This window comes from Dasypus novemcinctus, chromosome 7 (assembly GCF_030445035.2).
Source record: "Dasypus novemcinctus isolate mDasNov1 chromosome 7, mDasNov1.1.hap2, whole genome shotgun sequence".
Lineage (NCBI taxonomy): Eukaryota > Metazoa > Chordata > Mammalia > Cingulata > Dasypodidae > Dasypus > Dasypus novemcinctus.
In genome coordinates this window covers 71,944,509-71,971,544 of record NC_080679.1, presented here as the reverse complement: position 1 = coordinate 71,971,544, position 27,036 = coordinate 71,944,509, and the positions used below count along the sequence as shown (strand labels likewise).

The 27,036-nt window shown below is 38.8% G+C and overlaps 1 protein-coding gene and 1 non-coding gene across 3 annotated transcripts in view; one reads left to right on the top strand and one right to left on the bottom strand.

Annotated features, from left to right (window-relative positions):
* Positions 1-6,861: 6,861 nt before the first annotated feature.
* Positions 6,862-6,968, bottom strand: LOC111760084 (U6 spliceosomal RNA). The gene has a single exon (XR_002793881.2). It is a non-coding gene; the product is annotated as a U6 spliceosomal RNA (small nuclear RNA).
* Positions 6,969-20,298: 13,330 nt separating this feature from the next.
* Positions 20,299-27,036, top strand: part of MTX2 (metaxin 2) — a 62,393-nt gene continuing 55,655 nt past the window's right edge. The window contains exon 1 of one of the 2 annotated variants that reach the window (XM_058300603.2): positions 20,299-20,661. In XM_058300603.2, coding sequence (XP_058156586.1) covers positions 20,622-20,661 — 40 coding nt within the window. In that variant the 5' untranslated portion in view covers positions 20,299-20,621. The remainder of the gene's footprint in view (positions 20,662-27,036) is intronic. The other variant, XM_071216244.1, reaches the window with a different exon arrangement.

The window sequence follows — 27,036 nt, the reverse complement described above, 5'->3', positions numbered from 1 at the left end:
ATATTCAAAGCCTGCCTGGAGTAATGAGTAAGCTGGTTTGGTCAGAAAGAATTGTATTATTATTAAACGGGTCTTTAATCCCAAATTGTGTACAGCAACTTAGCTGTTATTTTGGTGAATATGGTAGCTATTATTGCTATATTTAGTCATCCTGTGGTATCCAATTGTTTATAATTACTTTTAGTAGCTCCAGGGAAATTGATATTTCTCTGAATCTAACATTGACACAGTGGAACAATTGACAAATATTTATTGAATACACATAGTATGCAAGTCTTTATGGGAGTGTAAAGCTGGATTGGAAACATTCTTGTCCTAAGAGTGCAGACTAGTTGCTGTTGTAAACTACAAGGCCATACAACAAACTTAGCACTTTAAAAAGTAAACCTTCAAGCTACCCATACTTAAAAACAGATCTTATCCACATACCCAATGAGAATGATTATGTTGGTACGCTGATAACCTCTAAATCTCTAATTCGGGTCCAGATCATCTCCTTTCCCCATAAGTTCTAAGACAGTATTTCTTTTTTTTCACTCTGTAGATCTCTACCACAATCATGCCAAACTTTTAAGCTACAAATAGAATACATAGTCATCTCTTCCCACTACACTGTCCTTCCCAAAGTCTACATAACAAAATACAGAAACCATTTGTTACCAACACCATTACAAAAAACCAGCCACCCAAAGCCTACAGACCAAAGCAAACATACCCATCCTTTCTTTGGCAATCCCTGCTTTGGTGAATGGCATTATTTCCAACAACCCAGATACCAAATCGGAAACTCTGGACTGTGGGAGGAGGAACAATAAGGCGGGGGAAAGATTGCATAAAGGAAGAGGGAAGGGATCCTGAGGACAAGCGATTTGTCTGCCTTGTTCAGTGTATTTCTCCAAGACCTAGAACTTAATAATTGTCCAATAAGTATTTATTCAATTAAGTAGAAATTTGCCCAAGTGTGAAAATTATCACTTTATCAAAAGGGGGAGAATTTAAAAACAAACAAGTTAAAAAGGGAAGAATAATTTAATATTCATCCATATGTTCTTTCCTGGATGCATGAAGTTTGACCCCCAGATTGTTGAACTGGTGCTATTTGTACTTTGGTTCTGTTTCACCAAAGGCTCAAAAACCTTTTTTTAAAATATATTTTTTATTTATTTTTAAAAGACACATAGATTATATAAAATGTTATATAAAAAATATAGGGGATGCCCATATGGTCCACTCCCCACACCTCCCACTTTTCTCACATTAAAAACTTCTTTCTTTAGTGTGGTACATTCGTTGCAATTGATGAACACATTTTGGAGCATTGCCCCATTGCATGCATTATAGTTCACACTGTAGTTTACACTCTCTACTACTCCATTCTGTAGGTTATGACAGGATACATGGTGTCCTCTATCTGCCTTTGCAATGTCATTCAGGGCAATTCCAAGTCCTGAAATTCCCCCATATTACACCTCTTTTTCCCTCTCCCTGCCTTCAGCAATTCCAGGGGCCACTGCCTCCACATCGATGCTCCAATTTCTTCCATTGCTAGAATCACAATAAGTCTATAGTAAAATACCAGTAAGTCCACTCTAGCCCATATTTTATTCCCTAATCCTGAGGATTCTGGGATGGTGATGTCCATTCCACCTCTAATTGAAAGGGGGCTTTGATCCCATGAGGCTGATGGATGGGACTCTCTTGTTCACAGTTGCAGACTCTCTCAACTGAGAGAGTCTTGGTGTCGTGGTTGTCCATCCTCACCTCCTTTTAGTTGTCCTGGGTGAGTCCAATGAACTGGAGAGTAGGTATTGAAACTCAACGGAGGCTCAGGGCCCAGCTGGAACATGGACAAACCAGAGATTCAAGTCTCTTGGACATATACCTACCAACTCCAGTGCCAACTATAGTTTCAAAAAAAGGGACAGAAGAGGCATGTGTAGAGAAATCACATCTGAGTCCAACTCTGTCACACTTGGGTACACAAACTCCAAAGTAGGGTCCAGTGGCAAGGCACCAAAATCTGGAGCTATCTGCCATGACTGTAGGACCTGGGTGTCTCCATAGCCCTCAGGAGGTACACTATTTGGGGTAGTATTTACTTTGAGATCCTGCTGAGACATGCATAAGCGTTACTTCTCTGATGACCTCCTGACTCACTTTGAAGTCTCTTAGCCATATAAACTCATTTGTCTTTACCATTTCCCCTTTTTATTCAAGGTCTTTTTCCAGTTGCATCACCAGCCTGTGCTTGGTAGTAATCCCTTGGTGCCACAGAGGCTTATCCCTGGGAGTCATGTCCCATGCTGGGGGGAAGATAATGCATTTATATGCTGAATTTGGCTTAGAGAGTGGTTACATTTGAGTAACATGGAGGCCCTCAGGAGGTAACTCTTAGGCACCCTACAACACTAGGCTGAGTTGCAATTTCAAGAGCAAAAGGCTCATAAACATAGTCATCAATATCAAGGGCCTATCAATGGACAATCCTTCTTCACTGGTCATTGCCCCTAACTTGGGGGATTGTTACTGTTCCATTAGAGAATGTGGCAGAGCTCCCCAGAATGTGAATTCAGTATTCTTTCACTTGTATGAATCTTTTTTGTGAGCTAACGTCAAAATCCAACCAGTGTTTATAATTTGACTTCTAAGGGAAATTGCATTCAATATTTCAAGCAGCCAATTTACAAACATGCTTTTGGAACACAATCTGTTTGTAAATTGGGAATTATCTGTATGCTATATGATAATTGCCAAGAGAATGTTTCAGATGCTAGATCCTAAAGCTGTACTAAAGTGGGCAAGATTGCTTCTAGTGGAGGAGGTGAGAGAATGCTTTGAGATGGGAGATCTCTGCAGAGTATTAAGGCTGGGGGGAATTGGAAAGGCAGAGAGCAGGAAGAAGGGCATTCTAGATGAGATGAAAATTATGAACAAAAACAAGAATTAACAAGGAGTGTAGGGGATAGAGAATATATGTTCAAGTTTGGATAGAGAAGTATCAGAAAGCATGCAGAAGGCATGCTATGACGAGAGCATCATTTTGGAAAGATTAATTTGGTGGACATCTGCAGAATGGTTTGGAGTGGGAGAGACAAGAAACATGAAAATAAATTAAGACTAGATTTCAGAAGTTCTAGCATGAAATAATGGCTTAAACCAGAATGGTAGTGGATACATAAAAAGAAATGGAAAAAACAAAACAGGAAATGAATGGTACTTTATTATTCCATAGAGCAGAAGTTATATTCTAGGCCTTCTTATTTTTAAGAAATATATAAACTACAGTGAGATGTCTACTGAAATACGTTCATTAGTAAGGTATTCTATTATTGTTGAAGGTAATTTTTGTTTATGTAAAAAACAAATTATATATAATTATACCGATGGAGTTGTCAATATTTTTTTTTATTAGAAAGGCACTCTGACACTTCTATTTCCCACAAATTGTACATTGAATAACTTGAAAACTCGTCCATTACAAAACACTTACAAAATCAGGGCAAAATAAAACAATCTCAAGCACCAAAAATGAAAAAGGAATTCAGAACCAAAACGGTATCATAGAATAGGAGGCTATGGCTGCCCTGGAGAGTTTATTGTTCTCTTTAATCTTGAAGCTTGGGTTTTATTATCTCATGCAAGATCATGAGGAGCCTTGGACCAGTGTCAGATTAGACTCTCATATAATGTTGGGAACTCTGAAAGGTTGTGCCTTCAGAGAAGGGCTAGGCAAAAATCCACCTACCAACAGAGGCAACAGGGCAGCATGATGATTTTTGTCTGTGCTCTGTGTGGAAAAAATAGTATCCCACCCTCATGTGGATTTATCATTTGGATTTATACACCCCTCCCATGCCCTACACCCAAGCTGAGAAATCAGCCTAAAAAAGTTATTTAGGCTAGACTGGAGTGCTTGGCCGAAGCAAAGGCAAAACCTTTTTAGGAGGATATACTCTTAACCCTAGTTGCACTTAATTTCTACAGGGGAAACTGCACAGATTAAAATGACAAAATATGGGAAACGGACTTGGCCCAGTGGTTAGGGCGTCCGTCTACCACATGGGAGGTCCGCGGTTCAAACCCCGGGCCTCCTTGACCCGTGTGGAGCTGGCCCATGCGCAATGCTGATGCGCAGAAAGAGTGCTGTGCCACGCAAGGGTGTCCCCCGCGTAGGGGAGCCCCACACGCAAGGAGTGCGCCCCCTAAGGAGAGCCGCCCAGCGCGAAAGAAAGTGCAGCCTGCCCAGGAATGGCGCCGCCCACACTTCCCCTGTGGCTGACGACAACAGAAGCGGACAAAGAAACTAGACGCAGCAAAAAGACACAGAAAACAGACAACCGGGGGGAGGGGAGGGGAATTAAATAAATAAATAAATCTTAAAAAAAAAAATTCTAGGCAGGTTGTTTAAGAAAGAGGACTGAGTTGGGCGTAATCAGAGCTAAGACTAATGATTGGGAATTGTTAGTACTCCAAATCATAATGTCCAAGGGGCTGGTTTGAATTTCCATCTTATTCAATTAATGCTCTTATTACGAATGACATGAATTTGTGATAATTTAAGTCAAATGTTGGAATAATAATAGTTATAAGATGTCTGTTCAGTTGAAAGGCATTAGGTCGAATGTAGAGGTGGTGGTGAAGGATGGAGGAGAGCAGCTAACAAGATCAGGCTGATTGTGAAGACCCTAGTCAAAAGGACTTGAATTTGGGCAGATGTCTACCCTTGGAGAGAAATGGTTTACAAAGCAAATTTGGAAAGAAACCCTAATGCAAATTAGGCATGCATAAAGGAGATCTGCCATGGGAAAGAGCAAAGTTCAGGGTTTGGACTGTGGGTACCCTAGATGCCAGCCTTAGAAAAACAAGACTGATTACAAACTAATGGGAATGAGATTTCCACTATACTGCCAGACTGGGTTAGGACTTGCTTAGAACTGAGCACATTTTGGAACTGAAGCTGTATAGAGTTCCAAAAACCAGGGACTGACACATCTGATTATATTTCTACTTATCTCTAGACTGTGCAATGCCTTTAGGACTTAAAAAATGAACACTCTTACATCAGTATTGGATAATTAAGCAAGTGTCATTCTCCTTAATTTATTATAAAGTACTTCTTTTTTCACACACAATATGACTTCTATTTAAATGAATGTTACATTTCAGTGAACAGATTTATGATGAATTCATCCAACTCTTTGCTATTTGGCTTTCACAGTCACTGTAATTTCTTTTAAGATGCTTATTAAGAAAAGCACTTTTTCTTTGCTAATACAGAAAATCCCCACCCCCACCCACCTTTTTAAAGGAAGTTCTAGGGACTGAAGTTGGGACCCCTTGTACGTGAGAAGCAGGTGCTCAACCACAGAGCCACACCTGCTCTCTTAGAAAATGTCTTTTGAGGAGTGATTTTTTTTTCATTTTAGGAAATTTCATTTTAATTTTCTTTAAAGTTTTTTTTATTTTAAAATTTATTTATATGTTTATTTTAAAGAAAATTTAGATTGCATAAATGTTACATAAAAAATATAGGGGATTCCCATTTGCCCTACTCTCTCCCGCTCCCACACTTTCCCACATTAATAGCATCCTTAATTAGTGCGGTACATTTGTTACAATTGATGAACACATGTTGAAGCATTGCCACTAGCAGTGGATTATAGTTTACATTATAATTTACACTCTGTCTCACACAATTTTGTAAGTTATGACAAAATATGTAGTGGCCTGTATTCATCACCGCAACATCATGCAGGGCAATTCCAGTGTCCTGAAAATGCTCCCATATTACACCTATTTTTTGCTCTCGCTTCCCTTAGAGCCTCTGGTGGCCATTGCCTTTATATCAATGATAAAATTCTTCCACTGTTAGAGTAACAATAAGTCTATTGTAGAATAAGTCTACTCTAGTCCATTGTTCATTCCCCGATCCTGAGGATTTTGGGATGGTGATGCTTACTCTGCCTCAAATTGAGAGGGGGCTGAGATTCCATGGGGCAAATGGATGGAATTATCTTGTTTGCAGTTGCAAACTCTCTTTGTTCTTTGGGATGGGCATTGTCTATCATCATCACCTTGTTAATTGTGCTGGTGAGTCCAATGAAGAGCCATGTGTAGGCAAACCAAAGATGACTCCAACTCTGTCACACTGGGGAGCATATATTCCAAGGTAAGGCCACTGGCCGGGTGCCAAACTCCTGAGCTGTCTGCCCTGCCTATAGTATCTGGATGTCTCTAGAGCCCTCAGGAGCCCTGCTATATGAGGCACTGTTTACTGTGGCAGTTGATGAGATCCTGCTGAGACATGCATAAATATAACCACTGGAATGACCTCCCGACTCAGTTTGAAATCTCTTAGCCATTAAAACTCATTTGTATTCATCATTTCTCCCTTATGGTTAAGGTATTTTTCCAGATGTATTGCTAGTTGGTGCTTTGTAATAATCCCTTGGGGCCTGGGAGACTCATCCCTGGGAGACATGTCCCACGCTGGGGGGAAGATAGTGTGTCTACATGTTGAGTTTGGCTTAGACAGAGGTCACATTTGAGCAACAAGGAGGCCCTCAGGAGGTAACCCTTAGGCAACATATAATGCTAGGTTAAGTTTCAATTTCAAAATAAAAGTTTCATAAGTACAATCATCAATATAATGATTGCATGGGCCCATTGTAATGGTCCATCCTTCTTTTTATTTATTTATTTATTTTTTAAATTTAATTTTATTTATTCATTTAAAAAAATACTACATTAAAAAAATATGAGGTCCCCATTCACCCCCACCACCCCCACCCCACCACTCCCCCCACAATAACACTCTCCCCCATCATCATGACACATCATTGCATCTGGTGAGTACATCTCAAAAATATGGAATGCTTCACGAATTTGCGTGTCATCCTTGCGCAGGGGCCATGCTAATCTTCTCTGTACCGTTCCAATTTTAGTATATGTGCCGCCAAAGCGAGCACTGGTCCATCCTTCTTTACTAGGCACTGCCCCTGTACTCAGGGGATTCTTGCTGTCCCATTAGAAAATGTAGCAGAATTCCCTAGGATGAGAATTCAATATTCTTTTGGTTATTGTGTGCATCTCCACCCACCGTGACAATGCTGCATGAACTTGTGCCCATTCACATGCCTTAGAGGCATGCCCCAGATAAACCTCCTTCCATGCATCCCCACATCACTGACACCCTGCACCAATAATCCTGCTCTGCCACAGTTGTGACCCTTCTGTGATACAAAACCTCTCCAAAGATGAAGCCATGAAAATAACCAAATAAAAATAATAATAAAATGAAATAATGATAGTTTTAAAAATAATAAAAATTTTTGAGTGTGGAATGTTTTCTGTTTCAGAGAGGAATCCCAGCCAGCCCTTTCTCACCCTAATGACTATTGCCAGTGTCACGCTCAATCTGGACAGGCCCCTGCAGGAAATGCTCCTCTCTGGAAACAGCCTGCAGCAGCCCTACTCCCAGGGTTGAGGGTCTGCTGCTAACCAACACAGTCTTTCTGACCCTCTTGGGTCAGACACCTTGGGAAATGATGTTGCCAGATTGCACATGAGTTTCCAAATATTCCCAGACCTTTTGGAGTCAGAAGACTCCTTGCTCTTCTCCTCTACCCTCAACAGAGTCCCGTCTTTCCCTCATCCCACCCTGTTGCTGCTTCCATCTCACTGGCCTGCTCACAGTTTTCCTACTTCAGAGGAGGTTTCAGCATGTTGTTCAGATGGGGCTGTGGTGTGAAAACACTTGGAGTATTTTTGGTCAGTCATCTTCCAGAGTTAGAAAATGCTTTTTTCCTGTAAAAGAAAAATAATTCCTAGATTCTGTGTCTGGATTTGAGGGTAGAGAGAAGGCTAAGGAAAATTGGTTTACAATGTGATCTACAATTTCCCATGTGTGGTCCAAGATATGTCGGTTCTAAGAAAGTCTTTCGGAAAAAAAGTTCAGTTGGTTGAACAGATTTGTAGAAACTGGCATTTGAATATTCTCAAATTCATGTGAGCTGGCAATAGCTCTGAGAAGTATTGCAGTAAAGAAACCTATTTATTAAAAAAGTGAATTAAATAAAAAAATAAAAAAAAAAAAGAAACCTATTTAACTTTGATTAATAACAGTGTTTTCCAAACCTTTAAAAAATTTTTCAACCTCTACACCATGTTTTCAACAATACATATAATCCTCACGGAAACTAGAATGTTGGGGACCACACTTTGGTAAATACCTTAGTCACCTGCATTTATTCATGCTTCATTTTCTTTTCAGCTTCTAGAGCTTTTGCCATAGAGACCCACATTAACTCTCTGGACTTTCCTTATCTCTTAACTTCTGTGACTTCTTGTGCTCTGATGCTACTACTATCTTCTCTCTGTGTCCTAAACCCTGCGGTTCACAAGGTTCAGGCATCAGCTTGCAGTTCCTTTTTATACTCTCTTCCTCTGGGATCACATTCCACCTCCTGGCTTCAATCATCACCCATAAGCAGATTAAAAAAATAAATCCCTGGCATCTCGTCTATCTCTAGTTCTGCATCTCAAAATGCCTCCAGAACATTTTCACTTGCATATTCTGCTGCCATCTCAAAATCAACATGTCTATATTTCTCTTTTGCACAAACTGCACTTTCTGAACTTCCCCAAGAACTGATTATTTTGATATAATTTTGTTTGTCAGTGGGAAATGTATTTTTAGAAGTATTAAGTGAGGGCTTTACTGTAATAGAATGCTATACTTTTGTGTTATTTTCACTGACAGAGACACTGGGGGAAGGAGTCCCCCAAAACCTGCAGAATGTGCTATAGGTCCTAAATTAGGAAAAAGTATGGTGGTAGGAAGTGATACCGTATCACTCTTAGTACTGCCTGTTATCACAAAAGATAACCACTATGTAGTCACCAAAATTATTAACATTTAAAATAGAAGTAAAATGCCAAAAATAATAACCTTTAAAAAAAATCAATAGCCTTCATATATACAAACAATAGCCAGTTGGAGTTCATAAAGTTAGAGAAAATTCCACTTTAAGAGCAATGAATAATATTAAATATTCAGGAATTTAATAAGAAATGTGCCAAACCTATACATGGAAAACTTAAAACAGTCCTGAAAAACAAAAACATAATACTTGTACAAATGGAAAGACATCCTGTATTCTGGCATAGGATGAATCAACAGTATAAAGATGTGAGTTCTCCCTAAATTAATTTATTTTAAAAGTAATTAATTTTATTCTAATAAAAATACCAACAAGCTTTTTTATGGAGCTATATAAATTGATAGTAAAGTTTATGTGGAAAAACAAACATGTAAGAATAGCCAGACATAAAAAAACAGACTATGAGAGTAGGAAAAATTTTTTTTAAAGAGGACACAGGAAAACACACATTTATTGGATTATTTGTACATAAAAAATGCAGGAAGTATAAACCAGAAATAATGTGGTTGGGTACCAACAGGGAAGTGGTAGAGAGAATGTGGTAGTTGGGATGAGGGGGTGTGACATTTCTCTGAGTATATCTTTTTGCATACTTTGAGTTAGAACCCAGTAATGTTTCACAAACACCCCAAATAACAAATTAAAATCAACCAGGATGTTGGGGGAACCCAAAATGGAGTATAAAGGGTAAATAAATGAAATGAAATGTACTAAATGAATAATATAATCACAAAGAAGTGTGGGGGTAAGAAAATAACTAGTATAACTTCAGAAAACAGTATTTTGACTATAAACTGTAAGGGTGAAGACAAAAAGAACCTTACAGAAATATTATACTCTAGTTAATTAATTTTTCATAGGGATATGGATTTGCATTTCTGAAACTACTTTATGTGTATACGGTGATTAAACAAATAAGAAAATACATTGTAGATATTGAGAGCCAGGCTTCCCACTATCAGAGAAATAAGTTACAAATATGCAAAGGGAAAGGTTAGAATGAACTTTGTGGTTATTGGATTGAAATGGCAGTAATCAGTATGAATTCATAATCTTAAAAAAACATACATTTATACAGATGGATAGGTTTAGAAATATAGATGTGTGTGTATATGTACATGTGTGTTAGTATGCACACACGTATTTCCAATCTTTGTCTGCTAAAGGGGCTTAGAAGCAATGACAATCCAGTAGCAATGGGCATACCTAGAAACCAGGGCTCCTTGAAGAAATAATTGATTACATGACTGGGGGACAGAGAATACAAGATGAATGTGGAACATCTTCTAGTGCTAAAATAAGGAAATGTTCTAAAAATGGTGGGAACATTTCGAAATGACTCAGGAGACAACTTGAAAGAATCTCCCAAAAAAACCAATTCGAGCAACAAAATAAATAACAGTTTTGGAATATAATTCATCAAATAAAATAATACGCATTAGTCCATACTGATACAAATATGTAATTGAATAAACAAATAATGGAAGAGAATCACAGCCCTTCTTTACAGTAGAACTATAATGAATAAATATAGAAGGAATAATGAAAATAGAAAATCACCACTAGATAAACACTAAAGTAATTACTGTTGGAGGCAAGAACCATTGATACCAAAGTTAGGATGTAAAAGTATGATCAGAAATGGAACTTCAGGCAGTGGACTTGGCCCAGTGGTTAGGGCATTCATCTACCACATGGGAGGTCCGCGGTTCAAACCCCGGGCCTCCTTGACCCGTGTGGAGCTGGCCCATGTGCAGTGCTGATGCGCGCAAGGAGTGCCCTGCCATGCAGGGGTGTCCCTCGCGTAGGGGAGCCCCACGCGCAAGGAGTGCGCCCCATAAGGAGAGCCGCCCAGAGCAAAAGAAAGTGCAGCCTGCCCAGGAATGGTGCTGCACACACGGAGAACTGACACAAGATGATGCAACAAAAAGAAACACAGATTCCTGTGCCACTGACAACAACAGAAGTGGACAAAGAAGACACAGCAAATAGACACAGAGAACAGACAACCGGGGTGGGGGGAAAGGGGAGAGAGATAAATAAATCTTAAAAAAAAAAAGAAATGGAACTTCATATAGTGTTAAAGTATCTCTCACAAGGTATTTATTAATTAAAAAGAAAAAAATAGTAACTTTAGGGTAGAGAAACCTGACAGGTACTAGCTTAACCTAGTGATCAAATTTACCATTATCAGAAATAAGACATACAGACATGTACCCCCAATATCATGTGCTGAAAGAGGCACATCACTTCTCTGGTATTCTTGCCAAAAATATATAACCTTAATATATCAGACAAACTCAAACTGAGCGACATTCTACCAAATAACTGATCAGTTCTCTTCAAAAGTGTCAATGTCATGGAAGGCAAAGAAAAAAAGAAAAACTGACGAACCGTCAGACTGGGAGGGGACAAAAGACATGACTACTAAATGCAATGTGAGATCCAGGACCAGGGAAAGGAAGTTAGTGGGAAAAGTGGAGAAATTAGAATAAGGTCTGTAGATTAGTTAATTGTATAATAGCAAAGTTAATTTTCTGGTATTAATAATTAACTATGTATAAATACAAACAGAGTTCACAAATCCAAACACATTTACAAATACAATTTTGTATTTACATAAGATACAAAATTATGTTTTATTATTAGATATTAACATTAGGGAAAATTGAGTGAAGAGTATACAGGAAACCCTACAATTTTAGCAACTCTTCTATAAGTCTAAAATTATTCAAAACAAAACATTAAAAATAATTAGATACAATAGGACACAACTTCAGCTATTTAGGAGTAAACACTTTAATACTCAAGAACTGAAATAAAAAAAATTTCTACTGGAAAGGCTATACTATTTCATTTTAATTTTAGGTCTATTGTAGTGCATTTTAATCCAACTTACACATTTGTAAAATTATGGTTTCTTACTTCAACATGTTTTAGCAGGGCTGGTATCCTAAACTGTTTTCCAATATGCCATTGTTTTTTCTAAAGTCTTATGTCTTGTATTAACATTTACTTCAACATGATAATGGACATTAAAGAAATGTTGAAAGACATATTTTTAGTTTATCATAAGGAAAAAATATAAGTTACTTATAGGACGTTTAAATTGTTGTTAGATACAAGAATAAATTTATTATCATTTAGGATTTATTCTCATTTTCTTTCATCCCTTCCCTCCCTTCCTGAGTATCTTAAAGATTTATTTTAACAAACACTCCCCCTTCCCCCATCCTCCCAACTTCCTACCACAGCAGCCTCTAATGTACTTTCTAGATCTACAAATTTGCTATTTCTCGTTAACTCTTATGAGTGACATCATACAATTTTTGTCCTTATGTGTCTTGCTTATTCTACTGAGCTTAATGTTTTGAAATTTTTTCCATGTTGCAGCATAACTCATAAATTCATTTATTCCTATGGCTGAATTATTTTCTACTGTGTGTTTGTATTCTCTTTATTCTCTTAGGTATCCTCTTTGTTTACTTTGTCTTCATCTCATTTTAAGACACTTAGGTTGTTTTTCATATTTGTGTTTACATATGTGCTATTACACTTACATATATACATTGTATAGGCTAGTTCTCTTTTCTCAGCTATGAGAGAGTCTAGTTACAAATTCCCTGGAGAAATCTTGCTGAGGGAGTTGTGTGTGGAGAAATTGAGTTCTCTTACTTAAACTAGTTAAAGGCCTTATTTGAGTTTTTAATATTCCAGCTATGGAACAATGGAGCTGGTTTAAGATAACTTCTCAGCAGTGAAATTAGAGCCAATGAGACCTGTGTTATGCAAGGCCTGAATGTAGACAGTGAACATTTTAATTTCCTTTGAAAACCAATTAATGTTTGAAGAATCTAGGCCTACTTGAATCAATACTGTAGATATTTCTCCAATATGTCTGTAATTTTTGTAAGGGTATGCTAGCCCAAAATACACAGGAGTAGGATCAGAAAGTAGGAAAAGGTAAGAACGCAGTAGTCCTGGATTGGTCATGATTTCTTAGGGTAAAAAAGGAAAAGAGGAGTTTAGAGATGTAAAGGACAAGTGCCTGCCCCATTTTTGTTCCCTTTAAAAAATATCTTTATAAACCCCATATATTAGATTGCTTATAGTTGTCTACAGTTCAACTGTTTTTAAAGAATTAAAGATTGTAAATGGGTAGTAGAAAAACTCCAGGCACCACATGATTAACAGTGTTTTCAAATGTATTAATAATCTATTTGTATTGATACATGGTTAATTCTGTTGACTGGGGAGAAACTAACATGATAAAATACCTGCATTTATTATGTCATGGTCAAATATAGAGTATCATTTTGAAGGAAACTCCGATAAATTTTTCTTGTAGGCATGTTTTGAAAAATAAAAGATCAACATTTAAAATATTAACATTCCATCAAAGAAAAATGAAATGCCAACAAAATGCCTTAGTATTTTAATCTTACTTAATAAAATATATGTTCACAATTGCTGTATGTTTTTCTTACTATCTAATATACAAATATAAAATCTAGATTAGAAACATGAAAATATCCTTATGACAGAATAGTTTTGCAAGAAAAGTGATTTTTATTAGTGCAACCAATAAGGTTGTTGATGTCATGCATTAATATTTAAAAAAAATATTTGTGTGATTATCCTTTTGGAGACATGTGGATTCCCCCACACTTTTATTTTAAACCTCATTCTTAAAAATTCCAGTGGCTTGTTTATGTGTGTTTTCCTTAATTGTGGTGATCTTAAACAGATCCTCAGTTTTATATCTACCAGTTGTTCTAATACAGATGCATAAATATATTTTTCCAGTTTGCTATTTATTACAAAGACAGCTTGTTTGTGGGCACTGACAGGACATCTGCATTTTATTGGATTTAATTTTTGTTAATAAAGACCTCCTACATTATAGATTCTTTCAAGCCTAAATTTGCCTGTGTGGGAAGCAAAAGAACCATCAATCAGGGGGAGAAAAGCAAATCCATATGGCACTGATGAATCTGCCTCTGTCTACAGTGAAGAAAGGACTGAGTATAGACAGTGTCCCCAGCAGATCTGCCTTTTTTAAAAAGCTCGCTAGAATAGCAAAAACTGTTGTCAATCCCAATCCAGTACCTTTGGGCCAGCCCAGTTCACCCAGGTGCCATACATAAACCATGGATGCTTAACGGGTATTGAGAAGGCATGTTCTAATTTCCTCTAATTTTGCTGTCTTTCTTGCATGTCTGCCAGTCCCTGGCTCTTCCCCGTCTCCCACGTTGTAGCTCACCTCTGGGACTGATCTACCGTCTGATTTAGTTCCCCAGTCCAACCCTCAGTCCTTTCTAAGGATTTGGGCTCAGATTCCCACACAGATTTGGTGATATGCAGAAATTTAAAAAATCATGAAAGTGTCAAGAAGGAGTCAAAATATTGTATCTTCAATTTTATAATGGTGACAAAACAAAGTTGGTAATATTATAGTAGGATTTGAAGTGATAATGGATCTTCACTTTTCCAAAGTTATGAATAATTCTCTATAGTGCAGAGAACAGGAACTGAAAGCTTTTTTTCATATATATATTTTTAAACATTTTTGAACATTTTAAAATACAAACATACAGGGAAGTGGACGTGGCTCAACTGACAGAGCATTCACCTCCCACATGGGAGGTCTGGAGTTGGATCCCCAGGGCCTGCTGACCCGTGTGGTGAGCTGGTTCATGCACAGTGCTGCCATGTGCAAGGTGTGTGCCCTGCAAAGAGAGCTGCCCTGTGTGAAAAAAGTGCAGCCCATCCAGGAATGGCTCTGCACACACAGAGAGCTGATGCAGCAAGATGATGCAATAAAAAAGAGACACAGGTTCCCAGTGCTGCCAGATAATGCAAGCAGACACAGAAGAACACACTGCAAATGGACACAGAGAGTAGACAACGGGGAACGGGGGGTGGGGGGGGGAGAAGGGGAGAGAAAAAAATAAAATTAATCTTAAAAAAAATATGTATTGAATTAAAAAAATACAAACATACAGGAAAGTAACAAAAATAATACAAATCCCATACAGAGAACATATCCTTATCTCCCTAGATGCCCTGATCCACCAATTTTAACATTTTGCCACTTTTGCCATATTATTCTATCTATCTATCTAGTCATTGCCTGAATACTTGAGTGTAGATTGGATACATCATGCTTCTTGAATATTTAATACTGCCATATACATTTCTTAGGAACAAGGATATCACTTATCCAACTATCTGAAGTGCATTTATGAAGTTCAACCTATTTAATATAGATAAAAATTTTAAAGTCTGTATTTGAATTTTTCATATATCCCAATAAAGTTCTTTTGATCTTTCCCTTCTCCCTTGTTAGAGTCTCTCCAGGATCATGCATTGCCTTTGTCACTGTCTTTTAGTTTTTTGTTTTGTTTTTTTAATTGTGGGAACATATAAATATTAACTTTCCCATCTCAACCACTTCCAAGTGTAACATTTAGTGGAATTAATCACATTCATTATGTTGTGGTACCCTTATCACCTTCCATGACTAAAACCTTCCCATCTCCTCAAACAGAAATTCTGTACCTACTTTGCATTAATTCTTCATTACCTTTTCCCCCACGTCTGGCAACCTGTACTCTAATTTCTATCTCTATGAGCTTCCATATTCTCCAATATATTCTTTGTAGTTACCATGGGGTTTAAATTTAACATCCTAAATCTGTAACACTCCTGTTTTCTTTGATGCCAACTTAACTTCAATAGTACCCCTAAACTACATTCCTTTTCCTCTCTGCCCCCCCCCACCTTTATGTAGCCCTTGTCATAAATTACTTGTTTGAGTCCAAAACCAGGATTTTTCATTGCATTTTATGTTTGCCTTTTAGATTCTGGCGATTTTTACCTGTCTCACTTTTTTGTTGCGTCACCTTGCTGAGTCAGCTCCCCACAGTGCTTGCAGCTGGTGGGATTCTACGGTGTATGTGGGCTGGCAACTCTCCATGGCCTGTGGGTGACCCTGCCTTCACAAGGAGGTCCCGGGATGCAAACTCAGAGCCTCCCATATGGTAGATAGGAGCCCATCTGACTGAGCCACAGCTGCTTCCCCCACTATAATTTTTGATGAGAAATCAGCACTTAATCTTAATGAGGCTCCCTCATAGTGATTTGTTGTTTCTCTCTTGTGGCTTTTAGAATCCTCTATTTTCTTCAGTTATTTGACAGTGTGATTATAATACGTTGCATTGTGGTTCTATTTGGGTGTATCCTGTTTGGAGTTCCTGAGTGTTTTGGATGTGTATATTCATATCTTTTGCTAAATTTGGTAAGTTTTGGGCTGTTATATCTTTCAATGTTCTCCCTGTTCCTTTTTCTTTTCTCCTTCTGGGATTCCCCCAATGTGAATATTGGTATGCCTGATGGTGTTCCACAGGTTCCTCAGGCTCTGTTCACTTTTCTTCATTCTTTTTTCTTTCTGCTCCTCACTCAGACTGGATGGTTTGAATTGTATCATCTTCAAGTTCATCAGATTTTTCTTCTGCTAGCTCCAATCTGCTGTTGAAACCCTGTAAGGAATTTAAAATTTGTTACTGTGGTCTTAGGTTCTGTTTGATTCCTTTTCATTTCCAACTCTCTACTAATATTCTCTTTGTGTTCATCCATCTTTTTCCTGATTTCCTTTAGTTCTATGTTCATGTTTTCCTTTTTTCTCTTTCAGCATATTTAGGACCACATTTTAAAAGTCTTTTTCTGGTCTTTCTCAGGTCTGGCTCTCCTCCTTGATGGTTTCTAATTCAATGCTTTAATTTCTTCCTTTGCCTAGGCCTTCACTTCCTGTTTTCTTGTCTGTTTTGTAACCTTTTTTTTTTTTTTAAGATTTATTTATTTCCCTCCCCTCCCCCCGTCCCAACACTGGTTGTCTGTTCTCTGTGTCTGTTTGCTGCCTCTTCTTTGTCCGCTTCTGTTGTTGTCAGCAGCACAGGAATCTGTATTTCTTTTTGTTGCGTCATCTTGTTGTGTCAGCTCTCCGTGTGTGCGGCACCATTCTTGGGCAGGCTGCATTTTTCCTTCGCGCTGGGTGGCTCTCCTTACAGGGCGCACTCCTTGCATGTGGGGCTCCCCTACGCGGGGGACACCCCTGCATGGCAGGGCACTCCTTGTGTGCATCAGCACTGTACACGGGCCAGCTCCACACAGGTCAAGGAGGCCCGGGGTTTGAACTGCGACTTCCCATGTGGTAGACAGACGCCCTAACCACTGGGCCAAGTCTGCCGCCTGTAATCTTTTGTTGAAACCTGAACATTTTGATATTTTACTGTGTTATCACCGGAATTTAGACACAGAGACATCTGCTGCTTAAGCTTGTATCCAGCTAGTATTATGACAGACTTTCCTTGAATGCCAGGAGCCAACAGGGAGAGAAGAAAGGAAAACATCTTTCACAGTCTTTGCAGATTGACCTGGGCAAGTGATCTCTTTCAGAGGTTATCCATACAATGAGTTTAGAGATTAGCTTGAAGCCAAAGTGTGGTTCTGTCATGTGTCTTTTCTTGGGCATGCATGTGTAGTCCTAGGAATTCCCCCATTTACAGAGATATGAATGTCTCCTCTTCCCTAGGAAACAGTTTCCTCAAGGTCCTAGACTCTGCACTGCATATCCTATAGCCAGCAATCCTTTGCCCCAGGCAGAGCTTGACTCCTCTCACATCATTTTGTAGGAGAATTCTGTTAGCTGCCTTCTACACATAGGGAAAATTCTGGGATGGCAAGTCCTTCAGGCCATCACCAGTCAGATTGGGCAGTCATACATGCTCCTGGTATGCGCATGAGGGTTACTCTGCTCCCTGTGGAACCATGCTGGCATCTCCTCTTCAAGCTGGTGAGAGGTGGGGGAGGGGCCAGCCTGGTGCCAGAAGACCCTACCACTCCACTTCTATTTTTTTAAGGATTTATTTTTTTTATTTCTCTTCCTTCCCCCTCACCCTCCAGTTGTCTGCTTTCTGTGTCCATTCGCTGTTTGATCTTCTTTGTCTGCTTGTATTCTTGTCAGTGGCATCCAGAATCCGTGCCTTGTTTTGTTGCGTCTTCTTGCTGTGTCAGCTCTCCGTGTGTACAGTGCCATTCCTGGGCAGGCTGCACTTTTTTTGTACCAGGTGGCTCTTCTTACAGGGCGTACTCCTTGTGCGTGGGGCTCCCTTATGCGGGGGACACCCCTGAGTGGCAGGGCACTCCTTCCATGCATCAGCACTGCACGTGGTCCAGCTCATCACACAGGTCAGGAGGCCCTGGGTTTGAACCTTGGACCTCCCATGTGGTAGGCAGAATGCCCCATTCGTTGGGTCAAATCTGCTTCCCCCTACCACTTTTTAAAACAAATTTTATGTATTTACTTTATTTTTTATTTATCCCCCTTCCCCCCCTTTCCTCATTTTTGTTTGTCTTCTCCAGGAGGCACCAGGAACAGAACCTGTGATCTCCCACATGGGAGGTGAGTGCCCAAAGGCCAGAGCCATATACACTCCCTGCAGGCTGTGGAGTCTGCTAGCTTGTACCATCTGCTCACTTAGGTGTCTGCTCATTGCTGTGGGTGCAGCATCTAACTAGCTGCAGCAGGTGTGGTGTCTAACTCCTCTTCTTTTAGGAGGCACTGGGACCAAACCTGGGACCTCCCATGTGGTAGGTGGGTGCCCAACTGGTTGAGCCACATCTGCTTCCCCCTACTACTTTTTCTTTCTTTATTTTATTATCTTTTTTTAATAAAGTACATAGATCACACAAAATGTTATACTAAAAAATATAAGAGGTTCCCATATACCCCCACTCCTCCCCCTCCCCCTCCCCCACTCCTCCTACATCAACAACTTATTCCATCAGTGTGGCACATTCATTGCTTTTGATGAATACATTTTGGAGCACTGCTACACAGCATGGATTATAGTTAACATTGTAGTTTACACTCTCTCCCAGTCCCCTACTACTTTTAAGTAGTTTTTTTCTTGATTCTTGTTACTGCAGTCCTTTCACTGTTTTCTATAGCTTTGAAAAAGATGTTTCTGTCAGTTCATGCTGGTTATTCAAAACTTCTGTGGGGTGGTGGAGACCTGAAGCTTCTTAATACCAAGAGCAGATCATTTCTCTTGGTCTCTATTCCCCCCTCCCCTTCAGAGATTATGATGAGTAAACTGGGCATGGTTTACTCATGACCATCATTGTAATCTCCTTTAGCACAAACAAAATTAGACTCTCTCTTCTATTTCTACCATTAACAGTCTCCTGTGAGCACAGATTTTCAGCCAGCAAGAAGCTGATGAGAAAACTAAGGTGGAGGCACTTGGCCAAGTTCACTCCACAGTAAAACATAGATGTGTTTATCTCTATGCAAATTTTGAGATAAATTAATTTTATTTATTTACCTATTTTTTAATGTTACATTCAAAAAATGAGGTCCCCATACTGATAAGATGCCCTTAAACAGCTTATAGTCTATTTAAGGAGGCAGAAACATGAACAGTTAACTGTAGGAGGTTCAGAGAAACGGATACACAAAGAAAGGAGACAAAGCTTTCTAAATATCATGAACAGTAATTCTTAGAACACCAGGTTTCCTTTGCAAAAACATAATAAGCTCCCTGATTTTGTGATTTAGTGTGTGGTTTAAAACCCCTCACGTCACCAGTGTGTACTTGTTTATCATCAGTAAAAGGGGGCTTTGGTTCACCAGATGACCTCTGAAGTCTGTTTCACTTGCAATACTTTATGCTTCCAAATCTGTAACTGTATTGATTTCTCTTCAATTGTAAAGGTAAAATTTAAGAACTTACTGGGTAAGGGGGACAAAGTCACTTATGGGATTGAGAGTCCCATCCTCATCTCCCCCCCCTTCCTGCCAATGGGCATGAAATGTGTGAAATTAAACTATCTTATTTTCCAAAATGAGCTTCATTTCGGGTGTATAGAGTTGAAGTGCAAGCTCTTTCTCAGCTTAAGCGCTACTCAAACCTTCTTATCTCCCCCAAGCATGTGTGAATAAAAAAATAATTACTCGCTAATGTCTGTCCACTGACCCATCAACCCAGCAGTCAAGTGGACAGGGAATTTATGTGGAGTAGAATCTGGGTCTCAGCTATATCCCTGGACAGGCGGCTTAAAAACTAGAGGCCTGTTTTTATTCATAAAATGGCGATTACAATACTATCTTACTGGGTTGTTCGGAGGATAAATTGAAATAGACCACATATCTTAAAAGGGCTTGGTACCTGGTGTGCGCGTAAAAAATGTTCTTTTTTTTCTTTTTGCTCACATAAAGGAAAATAAACAACTCCAGGGGCTTCTCCAAGCCCCTTGACTGAAGACTTAATCCGGAATCAAGTACCCAGTCTTTCCACAAGGTCGAACCTGGCGGTGAGCCCGGACTGGCTACGCTGGGAGCTCAGGAGGAGGGAGGCACAGGGGCGGGGCCGGCGGAAGCGGTCGCGCGCGGCTGTCAGCTGCGCCGGAAGTTCCTGTCCGGGCCTGGCGGTAACCTTGGGTACTTGTTGTCGCCGTCTCTCTCGTCTATACTGCGGCGGTCCGGGTGAAGCTTGTGAGTCCGAGCGTCGCAGCCCAGGTCAGGCTCGTTAGCTACTGGGTGCTGCCGGGATTGCGAAGGAAGACGTTGAGGGCCGAGGGGATCAGGAACCACGGGCGCAGGGACTCCTAGTCGCCATGTCTCTGGTGGCGGAAGCCTTCGTCTCCCAGATCGCAGGTAGAGCACGTGGCCGCTGGCAAGAGCTGCGGGCCTAGGCGGGGGCCGGCGCGCGGTATTTTTGGGGAGCAGTGTGGGTTATGGAGCTGGAGCTTTCTCTCAGTCTTGTGGCGCTAGTTGCTGAACCCATGCTCGGGGCTGGAGCGGGTACGGAGAACCTGCGTCTGCTCTCGGATGAGAAAACTAAGGTGGAGGCACTTGGCCGAGGTCACTCCACAGGGCTTGATTCCTGTCTGCTTTTCTGTGTTGTGTTTTGTCCAGCGCCTCGTTCTCCCATGAGGGACTGGGGTACTAGGAGGCGGCTATGGATTAGAATTGAAGTGGGGGTGTGGCCACAAGAGTTGGGCGTCCAAAGAATTCAGTCTCAGGTGCAGGCTCTCCGTCCTGGGTCCTTAAGTTTAAGGCGACAGTGATGAGTCGTACTTGTTATCTTTTGTCATTGAGGGCCACCGCATATCATACTTCCTTTCCAAGTGATGCAATACTGCCATTTGCCAGTTTCTAGGATTCACTGAAGCATCTTTAAATCTACGTATACCTTTTAAGAAACACCTTTGAGTTGATGAACTGAATATGGCGTGTGCATATATTGGAATATATAATGTTCTCTGGTATTGAGTTTCTTTACTGTATTGAAAGAAAGTAAACATTGCTGAAAAAAGCAAGGAGATTAGGTGTAGGTATTCTAAGTGTAGGTTTTGATGGGCAATAGCTAATCTTTAAATGGATTTAGTCTTAAATCCGTAGTGTGTGATTTAAATATTTTCAGCATAACTACAGTAAAGAGACAATCACCAGGATAAATAAGTACTTTTGAAATAAGAACGTAGTGTTTTGGAAATGGGAAGTACTGAAAATGTCATAAAATTTGCCAAAATGTTTTTCATTCCTTTGCATTTATGTGAACATAGATTTCTATTTTTGTTTTCCACTTAACCTATATTGTTCTCTAGGGGAGAGAGATGTTCCCACTAGGTTGTAAGATCCATGAAAGCAGAGATCATTCTTATTTTGTTCCTCACTGTATCCTAAGCACCTGTCATTTGATGCTCAATAAGTACTTGTGACCTGAAACAATGAATAATCTTGAGATTTCAAACAATGATTATTTCTATATTTACCATATATGTTGGAAAAAAATTGATCAAGTTTATAAAGTTAGATCATTGGATTTAATTTGGATTGCCACTAAACTAAGAAAAGAAACCAACCATTTCAGTTTGTTGATATTGGTATACTGTATGCATGTGCCCCAACGTGTATTTCTTTTAAAGAGAGAACGATGAATGTCTTACACGAAATTTTTAGTAAGTTTGGAATTCTGCTTCTTAATTGAAGTTTAAAAGTTTCTAGTATTTTTATCTGTTCACCATCCTAGCTATTTGTAGTGATCTATTACTCTGGGAGAAAGATGGATAATTCAGTAAATGGTTTAGGGGCAACTCAAAATAAATCATATAAACAGGCATATGTTTATATAAGCAAAGGAAAACTTATGGAAGAATATTCAACTAATTAATAATTTATCTGAAACCCCGTGTTTGACTTCTAAGTGACTTCTGTGACTTTTATCCAACTACTGTTTCAATTGTTTCTGTTTCTGATTGTAATTTGGTTTTCTTGGAAGAGGTCAACCCTAAGATTTAGCGAGCTATATCCATATAATCCTATTATAACCTAATAAGTAATTATAAATCTACTTTTGTAGTTTACGCTAACCTTTTAGTGTATTTAATAACATCAAAGGCATCTAGCATCAGTGATATTCTTGAAATTCCCTCTTTCAGGGCCTTATTCATAAGAACATCTTTTTGGAAGTCTTTCCTGAACTTCCCAGTTTATTTTTTAAAAAGATTTATTTATTTAATTCCCCCCCCTCCCCCGGTTGTCTGTTCTCTGTGTCTATTTGCTGCATCTTGTTTCTTTGTCCGCTTCTGTTGTCGTCGGAGGCACAGGAAGTGTGGGCGGTGCCTTTCCTGGGGCAGGCTGCACTTTCTTTTGGCGCTGGGCTACTCTCCTTACGGGTGCACTCCTTGCACATGGGGCTCCCCTACGCGGGGGCACTCCTTGCACGCATCAGCACTGCGCATGGGCCAGCTCCACACTGGTCAAGGAGGCCCGGGGTTTGAACCCCGGACATCCCAAATGTCACATTACGTTTGTTGTAAACAGTGCTTTCATATACATATTTGTGCATTTGCTTTGTGATACTTTTCTTAAAGTGGCAGAGGATTTTGATTTGTTCTTTTAACTCAGTTATATGAAAAGGAATGGTAGATTATGATTTTGGATTATGTTATGCTGGAATTAGAACTTTAAAGGAGAGTAAAAATAATTCTGGGTTCTTAGAATTTTTTTTTTAAACTTTCTGTTTTTTTCCCTAGCACAAGTTACAGGTATTATTCACAGAATTATGTTAGCATATAATGATCTTTTTCCTTTTTCTAGAGATGTTGTACGCTTTCAGAAAAATCGTGCAGAAAATAGAGTTCCCATATACATGGTTTTCTCTGTTATTAACACTTTGCTTCCTTTATTACCATTGATGAAACAATATTATTATTATAATTATACCATTAACTCTAGTCCATAGTTTACATGATGGTTTTTTAAACTTTTCATTTTGGTAACATACATACAACCTAAAATTTCCCCTTTTAACCACATTCACATATGCAATTCAGTGGTGTTCGTTACATTTACAATGTTGTACTACCATTACCACCATGAATTACCAAAACTTTTTCGCCATCCTAAACAAACTATATACTAATTAAATATTAACTTCCTATTCCTTATCTCTGCTCTCCCCCCAACCTGTATATAGTTTCTGGCTATTAATTTGCATATTCTAATTTTATCAGATCATACAATATTTGTCCTTTTGTGTTTGGTTTGTTACACTCAACATGATGTCTTCAAAGGACATCTGTGTTGTAGTGTATCAGAACTATATTCTTTTTTTATTACTGAATAATATTCCATTGTATGTATATGCTACATTTTGTTTGACCATTTGTCTGTTGATGGAGACTTGGACTGCTTCCATCTTTTGGCAATTATGAACAATACTACCGTGGACATCCATGTGTAAATATCTGTTCAAGTCCCTGATTTCAATTCTTTTTTTTTTAATATATTTTTTATTTTTTTAAAAGAGACTTAGATTACACAAAATGTTATACACAAAAATATAAGGGATTCCCATATGCCCCATTCCCCACACCTCCCACCCTTCCCTCATTAACAACTTCTTTCATTAGTGTAGTACATTCATTGCGATTGATGAACACATTTGGAGCCACTAAACATGTATTGTAGTTTACGTTTTATTTTATACACTCTCCCACTCAATTCTGTATGTTATGGCAGGATATATAATGGCCAGTATCTCTCATTGGGTATATACCTAGAAGTGGGATTGCCTGGTCATAGGGTAATTCTGTATTTAACTTTATGAGGCCTGACAAACTGTTTTTCACAGGCAGCTGCACCATTTTACATCCTCACCAACAATGAATGAGTGTCTGTATTTCTCCACATCCTCTCCAACACTTGTAATTTTCTGCTTTTTACATAGTAGTCATTCTATTAGATGTGAAATGTTTTTTCATTGCAGTGTTGATTTGTAATGATGTTGAGCATCTTTTCATGTCCATTTTGCCAGAGTCCTGGCCTTAAATACCTTCTTTGGAGAAATGTCTATTGAAATCTTTTGCCCATTTTTTAATTGGATTGGTTTTTTTTGTGGTTAAGTTGTAGGATTTCTTTATACATTCTGGATATTAAACTTTTACCATATATGTGATTTCTAAATATTTTTTCCCATTCTGTGGATGTCTTCTTTCTTTTATGATGAAGTCCTTTGTGATGCTCAGAAGTTTTTAATTTCAATGAAGGCTCATTTACCTATTTTTTGTTGCTCTGGCTTTTGTGTAAAGTCTAAGTAACCATTACCTTACACACAAGGTCCTGAAGATGCTTCCCCATATTTTCTTCTAGGCGTTTTATGTTTGGGTCTTTGATCCATTTGATCTAATTTTTGTTTATGATTTGCATGTGGACATCCAGTTTTCCGGCATCATTTGTTGAAGAGACTCTTCTTTCCCTACTGAGTGGAGTTGGCAACCTTGTCAAAAACACTTGGCAATTGGGAGTTTATAAACTCTCAGTTTTTTTAAAAGTTTTTTTTTTTTAAATTTATTTAACCCCCCCCCCCCCCCCCCCGTTGTCTGCTCTCTCTGTCCATTTGCTGTGTGTTCTTCTGTGTCCGCTTGCATTCTTGTCAGGGGCACTGGGAATCTGTGTCTCTTTTGTTGTGTCATCTTGCTCTGTCAGCTCTCTGTGTGTGCGGCACCATTCCTGGGCAGGCTGTGCTTTTTTGTACAGGGTGGCTCTCTTTATGGGGCACATTCTTTGCGCATGGGGCTCCCCTGCGTGGCAGGGCACTTCTTGCGCACATCAGCACTGCACATGGGCCAGCTCACCACATGGGTCAGGAGACCCTGGATTTGGACACTGGACCTCCCATGTGGTGGGCAGACACTCTATCAGTTGAGCCAAATTACTTCCGTAAACTCTCAGTTTGAGTCCATTGGTCTATATGTCTATCCTTGTACCAGCACAGTGCTGTTTTGATTACCGTAGCTTTGTACTCTGCTTTAAAATCAGGAAATGTGAGTCTTTCAACATCATTCTTGTTTTTCAAGGTGGCTTTTGCTATTTGGGGTCCATTATTCTTCCACATAAATTTGATGATTGTCTTTTCCATTTCTGCAAAGAAAGCTGTTATAATTTTGATGGGAATTGTATTGAATTTGTAAATTGCTATGGGGAGAATTGCCATCTTAACAATATTTAGTCTTCCAATCCATGAACACAGAATGTCCTTCCATTTGTTTAGGTCTTCTTTGATTTCTTTGAGCAATGTTTTGTAGTTTTCTGTGTACATGTCCTTTATATTCTTGGTTAAATTTATTCCTAGATATTAGTTGCTATTGTAAGTGGAGTTGTTTTTTTCTTGATATCCTCTGTAGATTGTTTTGTTACTAATGTATAGAAATATCACTGATATTTGTGTTAATCTTACATCCTGCCACTTTGCTGACTTGTTTGTTAGCTCTAATAGCTTTGTTGTGGCTTTTTCAAGATTTTCTCTATATAAGATCATGCTATTTGCAAATAGGGAAAGTTTACTTTTTCCTTTCCAATTTGAATACTTTTATTTCTTTTTCTTGCCTAATTGCTCTGGCTAGAACTTCTAGTACAATGTTGAGTAACAAGTGACATTCTTGTCTTGTTCTTGATCTTGGATAGAAAGCTTTCAGCCTTTCACCATTAAGAATAATATTGCAAAATCTGCTTCCAGGGATCCCATCCTATGATAGGTAGTTCTTCATTACTTTACTCACATGGTTTGTGTTAGGGATATAATTCCCTAATTTTTTCTTTTTTTTAAAGGAGGTACTGGCAATCAAACCTGGGACCTAATACATGGGAAGCAGGTGCTCAACCACTGAGCTACTCCTGCTCCTTCCCTAAATCTTTTAATATCTCAAAACATTTTCCTTTTACTCTGACATAAGACTGTTGTCTCTGCTGCATATATTGTTAATTCATAACTCTTTTCCTCTCTCTATATTTTATAGCTATTATTCCATTACCCTTATAGCTTTCTATGTATTTGATAAGAAATGATACAAGTTTTATTCTTTCTTGATATTTATTAATTTTATTTTCATCAACCCTAGAGTTCAAGAATACAAAGTAGTATAGGTCTAAGAGTGTGAGTCTTTTGAAATTAATTTTATAAGGAATTTTTTGAGTAGTTTTAGTCTCTAAATTTATAGGTTTCCTCAAGCAGAGGAAATTTTCTTATATCTTAAATTATATCCTCTGCACCATCTGCTCCTTTGGACAACAACTATTTAAATATTTGATATCCTATATCTATCTGTCAGGTGTTCAGGTTTCCCTTTTTTTTTTTTTCTTTTAGTATTCTGAGATACTTGATATCCAGGTTACTATTCCATTTTTAGGTTTATATATTAAATATTTAATTAAAATATATTTTATTTCCAGAATATTTCTCTTTCAAGTGAATCGTCCTTACAGTATGTCATTTAAAAAAAAAATCTCTCTGTCCACTCTAGCAGTTTTACTTACTTGGGAGCTGCCTGCTTTATTGATCCCCTTAGGTAAACTCTCATTTTGTGTGTGTACTTAAGTCTCTGAGCCAGTAGTAGTGAATAACATATGAGTGGTAGGAAGTAGAGCAGTCCATTCTGCTAAGGGCTAGTGACATATTCAAAGTGTTGAGATGCCAGGAAGAAGCCTTGCTGCTCCCAGTCTTCTCATTTGTAGGTGTAGTTCTCT